The sequence below is a fragment of the Alexandromys fortis genome, unplaced genomic scaffold (genome assembly GCF_014885135.2).
Source record: "Alexandromys fortis isolate MF-2015 unplaced genomic scaffold, M_Fortis_MF-2015_v1.1 scaffold_121, whole genome shotgun sequence".
NCBI classification, from domain to species: Eukaryota; Metazoa; Chordata; class Mammalia; order Rodentia; family Cricetidae; genus Alexandromys; species Alexandromys fortis.
Genome location: NW_026068037.1, coordinates 2347758 through 2361981, shown reverse-complemented (window position 1 = coordinate 2361981; position 14224 = coordinate 2347758). Strand labels below are relative to the sequence as shown.

Sequence of the window (14224 nt, the reverse complement as noted above, 5' to 3'; positions counted from 1 at the left end):
CTTGTCTGTCTGTCTGCCTGAGTAGAAATCAGTTTGTACATTCTTGCTTCAATTATTGCTGGTTATCTGACAACTTGGTCCTCAAATTGTAATAACAACTAAAAACATCTTAAACTCTCTTGCACCCTCTGTTGTTATTTTGGGAGAAACTACACATAGGTTCCAATATTCTACTGTAATTACACGTCCTTTCCTTTTAAAATTAATACTTACTCTACTACATTTAAGAGCAAATTAGAATGAGCAATAAAGTATTTTGGAGACTTCATTTGGTGTTTTCCTGTTCTGTAGATGTGCTTTCAGCATGCCACCCTTTCACTGGAAGGCGAACTTTCTGTTGGTGATTTTCTCTTAGTTACTGGTTTTGAGCACCTCCAAATGAAAATCCCTACAGGACACAGCATATTGCATGTACAATTTTGTAGAATTACAAACTCTGTCTTTTTTGTTTTGAAACCTTTCAAAAATTAAGTTTCCTCCAATATAAGAATCTAAAACATCTATACTAAAATTAAGGCTCTCTCACAGTAACAGATGTTTTCGTTAACATTTGCTGTAATTACTCAACTATAGGATTCAAAGAATAAAGCAGTTTTTTCTCACTTCAAAACTTCATTGCTTTTCCCCATATAACAAACTCTGAAATCTTTTCACAAATGTTTCTAGTGAAACAATTCAACCCTGGATTTGATATGTTTTTGATAAGGAAAAACTGCTTTTTCTTTCCCTGTTACATTCTATGGCACCTTGAAAGTTACAGTTAATATGACATTTTCACTGGTGACAATTTCAAACTAAAGAAAAAGGAACCAGGCATGGTATTGTTGCCTTTTAAGCCCAGCAGAGGTAGGAGCTTCCTGTGCATAGCCAGTTCCAGGCCAGCCAGGCTGTATAAGGATACACTCAAAATACAAAACAAAAAAAGCCGCACAACTTCTTTTTTGAATGAGTTTTTTAAAAAAAATATTTGATCTTATAAAATCCAGCTTAAATGAACAAGAATTCTGTAGGTAATATTTTGTATATTTAAATAGTCATAATCTTTAGTTTTAAGGAGAAAGAAGATGGTTTTCATGTGTATCATAATACTTTTTCTATACTGATTGTGGAACGCCACACAGGAAGTGACTGCACACTGCTGAAGAGCATGTGTTTCAGGAAATTCTGTTTAATTAACTGAGATACTGTTTCTTCTATCTTTTCATTTCATGTTGATATTATTAATTTTTAATGAAAATAAAATGTATTTTAAGCTCTGGATTTTTTTTAAATAACATCACCCTTTTTGGATGCTGAAATCTATTTTAATTTTTAACGAAAGAAATAAAACAGCCAAATTATCAGAAATGCTCTGGAAGGATGCTTTGAAAAAAAGAATCAAAAGGTTCAGCATGAGAACCGAGTCTGTTTCGGAACATTAAAAATGCTGGTCATAGGTGCACAGTCTGAGGTAGAACTAATATTTTTATATGACCCAACACAAGACTGCCATACAAATGACCTCTCAGTTTTTAGAAGCCATGTAATGAGTGGCATAATTCAGAATCAAAATGCCTTAGTATTATATACAAAAACTTAATCTCATTTTTAAACTAAATTCTTCACAATTACTATTTGATATGACCAGGTCTATATATTATATATAAAAAACCTTAGATATTTCATTATAAATCAAAATTATAAGATATAACTGAACAAATAATTTAATTATTAAGCTTTAAATATAAAATGATGTTGAAAGTTACATAGTAGGGGTTAGAAATGTAGAATTTAATTATATACTGTTCATAACTTGCTTTGAGAAAGAAGTGATATATTTAATACTGTAGTGCTTTTTAAAAGCTGTATTTAATATATATATATATATATTTAATGAAGTAAACTCAAATTTCTACCTATACAATTTATTTTACCCTGGGATATTGCTAAGCTTTTAAAATATTCTTAAAATTTTATTTTCTTGTATATTATCTTAGTCCATACATATTGATTCATTCAAATTTTAATTTTACAAATATTCTTGATTTTTTTATGTGAAAAAATATTATTACAGGAAACATGTCTTAGTCAGTGTTTCATTGCTGTGAAAGAATATCATGACCATGGCAAATCTTTCAGAAGAAAGCATTTAACTGGGACTTGCTTATGGTTTCAGAGGTTCTGTCCATTATCATCATGGTGGGGAGCATGGCTGTGTGGTGGCAGACATGGTGCAGGAGAAGTAACTGAGAGTCCTACATTCTGCAGGCAACAGAAACTGGACTGTGACACTGGGTGGTATCTTGAGCATAGGGGAACTCAAAGCCCACCCCCACAGTGGCACACTTCCTCCAACAAGGCCATACCTCCTAATAGTGTCACTCCCTTTGGGCCATTTTCTTTTAAACCACCACAAAATACTAAGGCCTTTTGGTAAAATTTTATTTTGTGTTTTGTATTTCTGTGTTCAAACATAACATTAACAGTTAGCAACATCTTTTGGAAGAAATGTTGAGATGCACTAGAGGGTCCTAAAGTGCATTCTGAAGTAACACCTCCCTCTGTGCGCCTACCTGTCTCCGCAGGAGATGCTGTACAGGGTAGCAGCTTCCAGCTGTGTCCTCTGTGGCTCTCCTAGTGGGTCCATGTGCCTTGACTCATGGAGAAACTGCATCATACTGTACTTCTTCTGCTAGTAATGACTTTGGCAGTGTTCTCATGCAAATTAGGAGTTTGGATATTGATTTTTATGTTGACATCCACATGAACGTTTTCCTAAAAGGCACAGAGTACAAAAGATAATTGGGATGATAGGAAAGGGAATATTTATGTCTGTTGTGAAATTTTTTTTAGTATGCCAATACATAGAGCTGTCACACAGTGCTTTTTAAGTGAAATACTCACTTTTGCAATATATGTTACTTTAATTTTTTTTTTTGTTTTTGTTTTTGTCTCTAGGAGATCCAAGTCAAAATGGGAAAAGAACAAATTCTACCTTAGACTCTGAAGGAACCTTTAATTCATATATGTAAGTGATAAGTACATGGTCACACAGTTTTACAAGGTAACGTAGAAGACACAAACCTGTATAAAATTATGGTATTAGAATAACAAGAACTTATAACCCTATCTTCATCATATGTAAGGACAGTGTAATATCTGGCAGTCTGCCATCTTAAGAAATAGCAAAACAGAACATCAGAAATTCTTAACTACCTATTTTGTCTTTTTGTTTCTTTAATGGTTTCAATCTTAGATTTTGGTTTAGTAAATGTTATGATTTTTTACTTTGTTGCATAAAAAAACAAAGAAAAAGAAAGATTAAATATTTCCAATAATATTTGAGTGATTAACCAAAATGTTTAAGTTCTGATTTTTCCTTGAAGGAAAACGGCTGCAATTCAGTACTAGTATATTTAAGCATTATAAGTAGCAGTCAGATAAATGAAGAAAGTCTTTAATTGTGTTACATTGTCCTGATGATTAATTAGTTAGTTCTAATAGTGTATATCAACAGTTTGGGACATGAATATGCACACTGTACACTTGGCAACTCATTTGCATATTGAGCTTTCTTTGTGTCTGTATTCTATTTCCTACATTGGAGCTGCAGCGTTTATTTCTTCAGCTTACAGGCATGCTGTTAGCTTTTACACGAGGGCCCTGTATATAGGAGGCACTTATAGGAAAATTGTGAATAATATGATTATTATAGTCTGTTTATGAATTCCTGAAGTGACATCTTTATTTTATAGTAGTTGAGGTTTGTATAAGTTATCAGTTGGCCAGTTGTCATTCATAGTACAAAAAGGTTTTGTTCCTGTGATACTATAGAGGGCTTGTATCTCACCAAACATTCATTGCGCCATATTTCCTTTAAATGCTGCAGTTCTCTAAATCCTCCTTTTAGTCTAAAAGTACAATGTGAAATTTGGAATGTGACACAGTAAATAACAGACAGATTCCTATATGGACATGTCACAGCTGATCAAAATAACCATCAGAGGTGAATACCAAAGAAATGTAAGAATCCATAACTTGGTGTATAACTGAGGAGTGTTGATATATGTGAAATCTATAGTTATGGCATAATGATTTTAAACTACAAGTGCAATAAAAAAAGAAGTGGAAATGATATTACAAAGGAAATTCATTTCCTTTTTATCTATGTAAATTTTGGTACTAAATTTTATAATTGGTATTTTACAAATTATAGTAAAAGATGTTTTAATTTGAAGACAGTGTTGTTTTTTAGTTTATTCTGTCCTTGACTAGTTTAAAGATTAAAGTATCTCATTATTAAATGATAACTTTATTTTGAAAATGATTGCAACTTGCTGTACAGTGAATAATTTTGTTAACTAAATATTTTTAATTAATATCTGTTATTGTTATATTAGAATATTAATTTATTGTAATTTAAAAGTGCAAGGTAAAAAGATCAAGTAGTATAGTTTGCAAAAGTGGGCTTTGATAGTTGGCAGGCCAATGCTGCTATTAAGTGGTCTTACAGTATTTAAGGTGTGAATTAGCATTTCTTTGTACCCTGTAGGCAATAACTCTTACAATTTAATTAGCTTATTTTTGAATTTGACATTTAGGTTAAATGCAGAATTCACCAAAATACAGCTCTAGAGTATATTTTCATACTGATTTTATTGGCTAACGAAATTCTTGCAGAATAGAACCACAATACAGCAGCATCAGAATATTCATTAAACTTACTTTTGGAAATGTGAATTATTTTTGTTAATCATTCTATCTCTTTGTAACTTACTTGAAATAGGTTATCAGAAAAAAAAGTATAGTTTCATGCTTTCAAAACAATGTTTTGTGTAACAGTTTTACCTTTGTGTTAGCTAAACTACCACAAAAATATGTTTTGTTGTATTTTTGTTTGTATTTTGTATTTTTTTTTTTTTTTTGTATTTGATATAGGGTTTCTCTACATAGTTCTGGCTGGCCTTGAGTGCTGGCATTAAAGGCATGCGCCACCACTGCTGGCTAGAAATCTTCATTCTTGTAGTTAAGACACTTGATACCGTAGACCTCATGAGATGCCAAGCATCCTCACACTGTTACCCAGGACCAGTATATCTGTAAAATGACTGTGGGCTCTCTAACTAACACACCTCTTTCCTACATGTTTTTAAAGGACTGAGAAACGGTATATAAATGAATGCATTGGGCACCTGTTCCATTTTGTAACATCAGTCTTATACTGGATACCTTATTCTTTGGGTATTTATTTTTGTTTTTTATTCCTGGCCTTTATCATATATTACATCCTGATGGCAGTTTCCTCTCCCTCCACTCCTCCCATCCCTTCCCTTCACCACCTCCTCTCCCCCAGGTCCGCCCCCCTCCATTTCCCTTCAGAAAAGAGCAGGCCTCCTGGGGATATCAACCAAACATGTCCTAACAAGTTACAATAAAACTAGGCACAGATCCTCATATCAAGGCTGAATGAAGCAACACAGTAGGAGGAAACGGGTTCCAAGGGTCAGAGACAGCCCTTGCTCCCACTGTTAGGAGTCCTGCATTAACACCAACCTGACAATCACAACATGTATGCAGAGGACCTAGCTCAGATCCATACAGAGCCCATGTTTATTGCTTCAGAGTCTGTGAGCCCCTATGAGCCCTGCTTAGTTGATTTTGTGGGCAGTGTCCTTGACCCCTCTGGCTCCAACAATCCACCAGTTCCCCAGGATTCCTTGGTCTCTGCCTAATGTGGGTCTCTGCATATCCCGAGGAAGCCTCTCTGATGACAGTTCGTCTAGGCACTGATCTAACAGTATAGCAGAATATCATTAGGAATTTTTTCATTGGCTTTCTCTTTTATTTTTTTATTCATTCATTCATTCGTTCGTTTACTTATTTATTTGGCCAGTCATGTTTGGTCTATCCTAGGTCTCTAGGCTGTCCAGGCTTTGGTTCCTAGCTCTCCAGGCAGTATTGGGAATATACTCCCTCCATGTCATGGGCCTTAAGTTGGACTAGTCATTGGTTGGCCACCATTACCCCAGCCCATCTTTTAGGCAGGGCAGATTGTAGGTTGAAGGTTTGGTGACTGGCTTGGTGTCCCAGTCTTTATAGCATCAGCCTTGTAGATTCCAGGTAGTTTCCACAGCACTAAGTCTCCACATAGCCCCCCATAGTCCCCCAATTCCATTTATCTCTCCCACTACTCTCCTACTCCACTCTCCCCAACCCACCACCTGATCTCTCCTGTTCTCATCCCAATCTGCCCACAGTCCACCCACAAAATCTTTTTTATTTCCTCTTTCTGGGGAGATCTATGCTTCCCCCTGGAACCCTCCTTGTTAGTTAGTGTCTCTAGGTCCCTGGGTCATAGTGTGATTGTCCTTCACCTAACAGCTGACTCAAGGCTTGCACACCCTAGACACTCCAAAGTAAGCTTTATCTCCAGCTGGCTCTGCATGTGCCTTTCTAAGAAAGGGAGGTCCTGACATCTTATTCTTTATCATATTTCCCCTCCATTCTTTGCTCATCAATATGAGTCTCTGTGTAGGGCAGAGGTAACTAGCTAATCTAAGTTTGTTGCTGTATATGCCTGAGTGGATAGTGGGAAGAGGCTTGTGGTCTGAACTGTGGCCCACTCCTCTAGCTTGACCTTTTCGAGTTCACTTTGTTTTGAATATCTTTCATTTCAAGAATGTCTCATAGCCTCATGAACAGATCTCTGACTTTTTTATGTGTGTCACAACCTCCAAGGCATAAGGAAGACCTTCAAGTAGATAAGGATATCTCCCTAAAGCAGGGGTGCGGGGTAGGGGGTGGGAATAGTATGTTCAGGACTGTCCAGGGGAAGCTTAGAGGCTCATTCCTGGGAGAAGGCATAAGTGATTCATAAGAAATTTTCCATAAATTCAATATCCCAAAATTGTGCAAATATTAAACGTCACCCAAATATGCAGCAGGTGAAGATGAAAACCAAAGGTAGCACATCAGCCATCAGGTGACTCAGCTTTGCTGGATCTTTGTCAACCAGCTGTGCTGGCCTTATGACTTTTGCTGTTCCCATCAGATATGGCTGTGCCAGGATGAAATAATGATTGCAGATGCATTGATTACTTTGTACAAGTCTTATCCTGTGTGTACACAGTAAGTAAGTAAGTAAGTAAGTAAGTAAGTAAGTAAGGATAATAAAATATGGTTGATCTGAGAAGTGTCAAGTGGTACTGAATATTTGAATATTAATTGCTTTGTCACCGTCATCATCTTCGCGCTTTTCGTATTGGTTTGGAAATTGGAAAATATCTCCTTTTTTTTAAAGTCTTAGTTGAGCCTAACTATATAAGTCCTGGATGTCTTGGACCTCTCTATGTAGACCAGACTGACTTTAAATTCTGAACTGCCCACTTCTACTTCTTGAGTACTGGGATTAAAGCCTTGTTCCACCATTTCCAATTTGAAAAGAATCTTGAAGCTCAGTCTCTGAGACAAAGTATTTCTATGTGAGGGGAAGCTGTTGCACTGTTTAAATCACAGGTTAATTTCTGGAACTTGAACAAGTAAGTTCTGAAACATCACCATCAGGGGACTCTTAAGTGTAGCTTTGTGAACCTAATGCTTCTTCTATAGACTTTTTAAAAATAGCCAAGTTTTATTTGGCATTTGTATCTTCATGTAGTTTTTCTTCATTGATTCAAATAGAACATGGTTGTAGTTAGCACCCAAAGCAACAGAAAGGTTATTACACAATGCCTCGTTTTAGAAGTCTTAGTTAAAATTTGATTGTATATCTTCTAACCATTTAAAATGGAAAATGTCTAAAAATTGAGAAGACATCATTGTTTTTTTAACCATATTTTATGCTTTTTAAAGACCAGTTTAATGTCCTTCCTCAGACATTGATCTTAAATTCTTATGTAACCATCCAAACAAAATCTTGCAGAGTATGATAGAAGATCGTTTGTAAGCTTGGAGAAGATCCCTAAGAGGCTCTCTAGCATGTGGTTGCCCTGTAGAAGAGATGTTCTGTCTGGTCCTAAGAACAGCTCACGTTTTGTCAAAAGTAACAAGCCTATTGCCAGCACATGCATACAGACTATGACATTAGTCTGTTTCTCTGCAGTACTAGCTGCTTGTATGACTTTACTTGTTAGATGCTATAACAGTGACCTATGAATGAATAGAAGGTGAACATATATAAACTTTTATTACTATATCTATAAATATCCTTTTAACGAGATAATATGATAGCTTTCTACAAAAAATTGTGCTGGCAAAACTGGATGTCAATCTGTAGAAGAATGAAAATAGATCCATATCTATCACCATGCACAAAACTCAAGTCCAAATGGATCAAAGACCTCAATATCAGTCTGAACACACTGAACCTGATAGAAGAGAAAGTGGGAAGTACCCTACAACAGATGGGCACAGGCGATCGCTTCCTATGTATAACCCCAGCAGCACAGACATTAAGGGCAACATTGAACAAATGGGACCTACTGAAACTGAGAAGCTTCTGTAGAGCAAAGGACACTGTCACTAAGACAAAAAGGCAACCCACTGACTGGGAGAAGATCTTCATCCAGTAATAATTTTTAAGTGCAATGTTACAGACTTTAGTAGACACAAAATAATGAAAACCATTGAAGTTCAGTTACCAGTCTTTACCCATTAAACCAAAGGTTGTAATTATTTAATTAGGAATCCTGACAGAATTTAAATAAATGATTTACTTGGATTAAAAGGAAACGTAAAAATACTTCTGTGTGCCTTTGAAAAGGGTGAATGACTTGTTACTTAAAAGTTCTATGGAAACCTGAATATCCCCCAATTCATACAGGTTTCCTCACACTCCCTTCTTCTCTTATCTCCTGTCTTGTATAGTTAAAGCTTTGTTGTGTAATAGCTCAGACAGGATCCAGACACTCCACCCTCCTGGAGTTGCCTCCTGATTATTGAGGTTTATGTGTACAACCATTCCTTACTACTTTGTTTTTTTTTTAATTTTTAGTATTAGTACAATAACATAGCTAATTATTACTAATAAAAAGTCATATTTATTTGTGTTTTTAATGTTTCCTCAAAAACCTGTATTTTGTGCTCTTAAAGAACTTTTATTGAAGTATTAAATTTAGGGAATTTTCTGCTTTTATGTATCTTGTCTTATTTGTTTTGGAAAAACAAAAAAATGATTTCTCTTCATTATCAACATTTCCAAAGTTGCTTATTTTTGTCAATATGTTATGTTCTATAACTTACCCAGTGAAGAGTTCTTGTAGATCTGTTTTTTTATTTAAAGTTAACTCTTTTGTGAACATTCTTCAATCATTAAGTTTAAAAATTAAGCCAAAAAATTAGCACAAAGATGTTCATGCATCTTATTTGTAACCAGTAACTCAGAAAATTTAATTTCAGGCACTATTTTTTTATATTCATGTGTTAGAGTGTCCTTTGTCTCAGTGAAATGATGGCCAAACATTGGTTTAAAAAGCACAGAATGGGCAAAAGCTATTGGACACTTCAAATTTAAAAATCAATTTTCTAATAACATTCCAAGAATATTATTTTGCCTTTTTGGTTATTTTTAAGAATATATGTTCACTCACTGAGATCAATTATATTTGTATCAAATATAATAGAGAATAGCCTAAATAAATTCTCCTTTCTCCCTCATCACCCAATCGTCTTACATTCCTCTGACCTTGCTGTTCCCATTATATAATGCAGTCTCGTGATATAGTAAGTAGAAGAGGATGATGATTCTGTTAGGATTCCTAGAGCACTACTTTGCTTTAGAATTAACAGGTACGGAGATCAATTTTAAGTTGACCCACAGACCAATTCTTAATTCCCTTTAGATTTTAATCATCTTTCTTTTGGTGAAGTTGATATTTTTTTTCCATGAAAAAAAATTCATCTGGAGAGATGGCTCAGCCGTTAAGAGCACTACCTGCTCTTCCAAAGGTCCTGAGTTCAATTCCCAGCAACCACGTGGTGCCTCACAACCATCTGTAATGGGGTCTGGTGCCCTCTTCTGGCCTGCAGGCATACACACAGACAGAATATTGTATACATAATAAATAAATAAATCTTAAAAAATTTCATGTTTCTAATGTGAAGATGTAAGAATTGGATTTACATATAGTTACCCATTGTTTATACGGGAGGGATTTTCTTTTAATCTTATGTTTAACATTCATCTGATAATTTTATTTTCATTTCATGAAAACAGCACCACAAGCTTCAGAGTTAAAGGTTGATTTCTGACCATAAAATGTGTGAGCTTTCATTCCTGGATCCAGTGTCAGAGCTATTGTCCTAATTTCCATCTTTGGGCCACCTTTGAACCAAAGGGAAAAAAATTAACAAATTAATAATATATCTTCTTGAAACAATGAGAATTTGATTGTTGTGGTGGTGATGGTTGGCCTTTGTCTTGTTTTGCTCTGTCTTTTGAGACAGAGTCTCCCTTTATGTTCTTTACCAGCGTGGAAATCATTATGGAGACCATGCTGGCTCCATATTATAGCAATTCTGCTTCTATTGCTTATCAAGATGTTTTTATTTTATATTAGTTGAACTAATCTGTATTTGTGTCTGTCTATAATATATTCTCTCTTTGAACTAATTATTGATCATTTGTGTCTTTGAAAATATGTTCTACTTTTAAAAATTTAATTGTAACTCTTCCAACTGGTTTTGGGTTTCAAGTTAACACAAGCTAGAATCATCAGAGGAAGAGGTGCCTCAGTGAGATCCAGCTGTAAGGCATTTTCTCATGTAGTTATCAGTGGGGGAGGACCCAGACTATAGTGCTTAGTGCCATTCCTGGGGCTGCTAATCCTGGGTTCTATAAAAAGGTAGGCTGAGCAAGCCAGGGGAAGCAAGCAGGTAAGCAGCATCTCTCCATTGCCTCTTCATCACTGCCTCCTTCTGGGATCCTGCCCCATTTAAGTTCATGTCCTGACTTCCTTCAGAGATGAATAACAATAATAAACTCTTTCCTCACCAACTTGTTTTTTGGTCATGGTGTTTTGTTGCTGCAATAGAAACACTTACTAAGACAGTAATCTATGTTAACAGCTCAACTGGTTTGAGTTTGTATGAGACAATATTTTATTTCTTTTATTTTTCTTTCAGAAATTCCATTAAACCTATTTTATTATCAAGAGGCTGGCTTTAGGTTTGTTTATTTTTGTATAATCAGTTGTAAACTCCTTCTTATAAGCCCATGTAAATGTTTATCTTTGAAAAGACCAGCATTAATTTGAAACCAGAGGGTAAACTACATAGAAACCTCTACCCTGAGAGTCCCTTTCCTTGGATACATGACTGCTTTTTCTTTAGTTCACAACTGAAACACCTGCTCTTAGTCCTCCAGGTCACTGTTAGTGTATGTGCATGCTATAATGTTTAGCTCTATGCTGTTAAAAAAAATACATAAAATTAGAGTTCAAGATAGAGTTATAAATAATTTTTTATCTGTTGGACAGCAGAGTTCTACCATATTAGAACTAGAGACAGACCTCTTGTGACTTAGGTTTTTGGCTCTGCTCCCCTGACACTCACCACACTCTGTCTAATTCTGTCTTTTCAGTCTGGAAAGGCTGAAATGGATCATTATTTCTGTGCAAGAGGTTTTAGGAAGGATAAGGTTTGGGAAAGTAAACAACACAATGATCTGGCCTGCTTCTGTGCCACCTGGCTGCTGATGGAGCTTAAAGAAGAAACTCCCATCTTTTCTGCTTTGCATACATCCACAGATGACATTTCTAACCATACACCCTATCATGAATTCACCGAAACATGTTTTTATATATATATATATATATATATATATACATATTTAAGCCAAAACCTTTGTCTTCTCTCTTAGCTTCTTGCTATAACCGAATTTCTGGCTTCAGTACTATTGAACTGTAGTCGTAATTAAGCAAAATCATCAGGATATTGAATCAGTTAATCTGATAACAGAGGCAGCTACTAAGTGACTAGTGGATGTGCAGCATTTTGGATGAAGATGCACAGGACAGAGCAATAATTGATATTTGTGTTAGATGGAACAATAAGAAGCTAGAGCTAATGGACCAAGCGGTGATTTAAATAATATGGTTTCTGTGTGATTATTTTGGGTCTGGACAGCCAGGACAAGCAAGCAACCCCCTCCTACAGATATGGGATTCCCTCTGTGTTCTGTGATTACCATTAATGAATAAAGAAACTGCTTTGGGCCTATAGCAGGGCAAAACTTAGCTAGATGGAAAACTACACTGAATGCTGGGAGAAAGGAGGTGGAGGTAGAAAGAAGCCATGGAGCCCCACCAACAGCACAGAGGCCGGAACTTTACCCAATAAGCCACTGCCATGTGACAATACACAAATTGGTGGACATGGATTAAATTTATATATTATATTAGCCAATAAGAAGCTAGAGCTAATGGGCCAAGCAGTGATTTAAATGATAGCGTTTCTCTGTGATTATTTCTCGTCTGAGCTACCTGGTAGTGAGGAAACAAACAAGTAGCCTCCTTCAGCAGTGTCATGTATGGTTTTGTTCAAGGGTTCATATCCCTTGAACTTTAATAGTTGCTGCTTTTAAAATTGAATGTCTGTATGAGTGGTGTTCTTAAACACTCTGAGCTTAGTATAGAAGCCATGAGCTACATGATGCTACTTAAATTAATTACAATAAATTTGTAATTCTTTATTTGTACTAACCAGATATCAGCTGCTTAGTTGATATATGTAATTGTTGTCATAGTGGAAAGTGAAATACAAAGCATTCCTTTCACCTCAGTTCCTGTGGACAGTGCTCACCTGGAGGTTGTCAAGTCAATTGTAGTCTCATTGTAGTGTTTTGTTCTGTATTTTGTTGGGTTTTTTTTCAGTATTTATTTATTTATTTATTTATTTATTTATTTATTTATTTTAGATAAGGGGGTGTCTGTCAGTGTTCTATTGCTGTGAAAAGATACCATGACCATGGCAATGTTAACTCTTATAAAAGAGAACATTTTATTGGGTGTTGCTTATATTTCAGAGGTTTAGTCCATTATGGTGGTAGGGAGCATGGTAGCAGTGAGGCAAATATGTTACTGGAGAAGTAGCTGAGAATTCTACATTCAGATCTGCAGGCAGGTGGAAGAGAAGAAAGTCACTGGGCCTTACTTGGGTCCTTGTAATATCAAAGCCCATCCCCAGTGACGTAGTATTTCCAACACAGCCACATTTCCTGATCCTTTCAAATGGTGCCACTCCTTGGTAATTAAGCATTCAAATCTAAGAGCCTATGAGGGCCACTCCTATATAAACCAATACATAGGGCCTATCTATATATTCTTGGTTGTCTTGGAACTTGCTATGTGGAACATGTTGACCTCAAACTCACAGAGATCCACATGCCTCTACCTCTTAAGTGCTGGGATTAAAGGCATGTGCCATCATTTGCTGTTTATTAAAGGCATCTTGAGTGAAAACACTTAAAGGATACATGTATTGTTATAGTGTGTCACCCTAGAAACCATTCTACTCTTGAAAAACATACATATTCTAAGAGATAGATTTGGCTTTCAAATAGGACATCAGATTTTGGCAAATAAACATCTATTGCAAAATTCATGGAAGATAATTTTTTTCTGATACTATGAGTGTGCCTTTACAGAATATCTGGTATTATGTAGTATATGATATGCCACTCTATCTTGCCTGCCTGTGCTCAGTCTCTGTCTTGCCCTCCTCTCTCACTTTTAAATACTTTTGTACTGCTCAGACTGCCCTAGGCTTCCTGACAACCTGAGGTTATATGCCTATGCCTATAGGCATACGCCTTTATCATATTCTCTAAGTCATATATCAAGCCCATACCACAAACATTAAATAACTGAGGCTGAATGGAAAGGCTATTCAGGAGATATAGTAGAAGTCACAGGAGGAATTTGAGAAATACCAGTACATCATGAAATACAAAGTTACTCTCATTGGCATCACGGAGATTGTCTAACATAAGAACCTTTTCTGACCATACTTCTAAATGCTAATCCTTTGATTAGTAATATAATGACTTTTATTATATTCATTATTATATTATATTCAATTAAGACTTTGTATAAATAAAACATTTTTATAAAATTTGAAACCTTCTAATGAAGTTTTTCTTGATTCCTCTCCTAAAAGTATGATTAAATGAGCTCACCAGTTTCAATGTAATCTTTCATTTAAGGTCACATAAAGAATATGATACATATTTTATTTTTTAAAGTCTTAT

The 14224-nt window shown here is 35.5% G+C and overlaps 1 protein-coding gene across 5 annotated transcripts in view; it reads left to right on the top strand.

Annotated features, from left to right (window-relative positions):
* The window catches only part of Tbc1d5 (TBC1 domain family member 5), a 429722-nt gene that overhangs the window by 214130 nt on the left and 201368 nt on the right, over positions 1 to 14224 (top strand). For all 5 annotated transcript variants that reach the window (XR_007595848.1, XM_050165069.1, XM_050165070.1 and 2 more), the window contains one exon: positions 2938 to 3007. Coding sequence is in view for 4 of the 5 variants with exons in the window: in XM_050165069.1 (XP_050021026.1) it covers positions 2938 to 3007 (70 nt within the window). In the remaining variant the exon portion in view is untranslated. The remainder of the gene's footprint in view (positions 1 to 2937; positions 3008 to 14224) is intronic.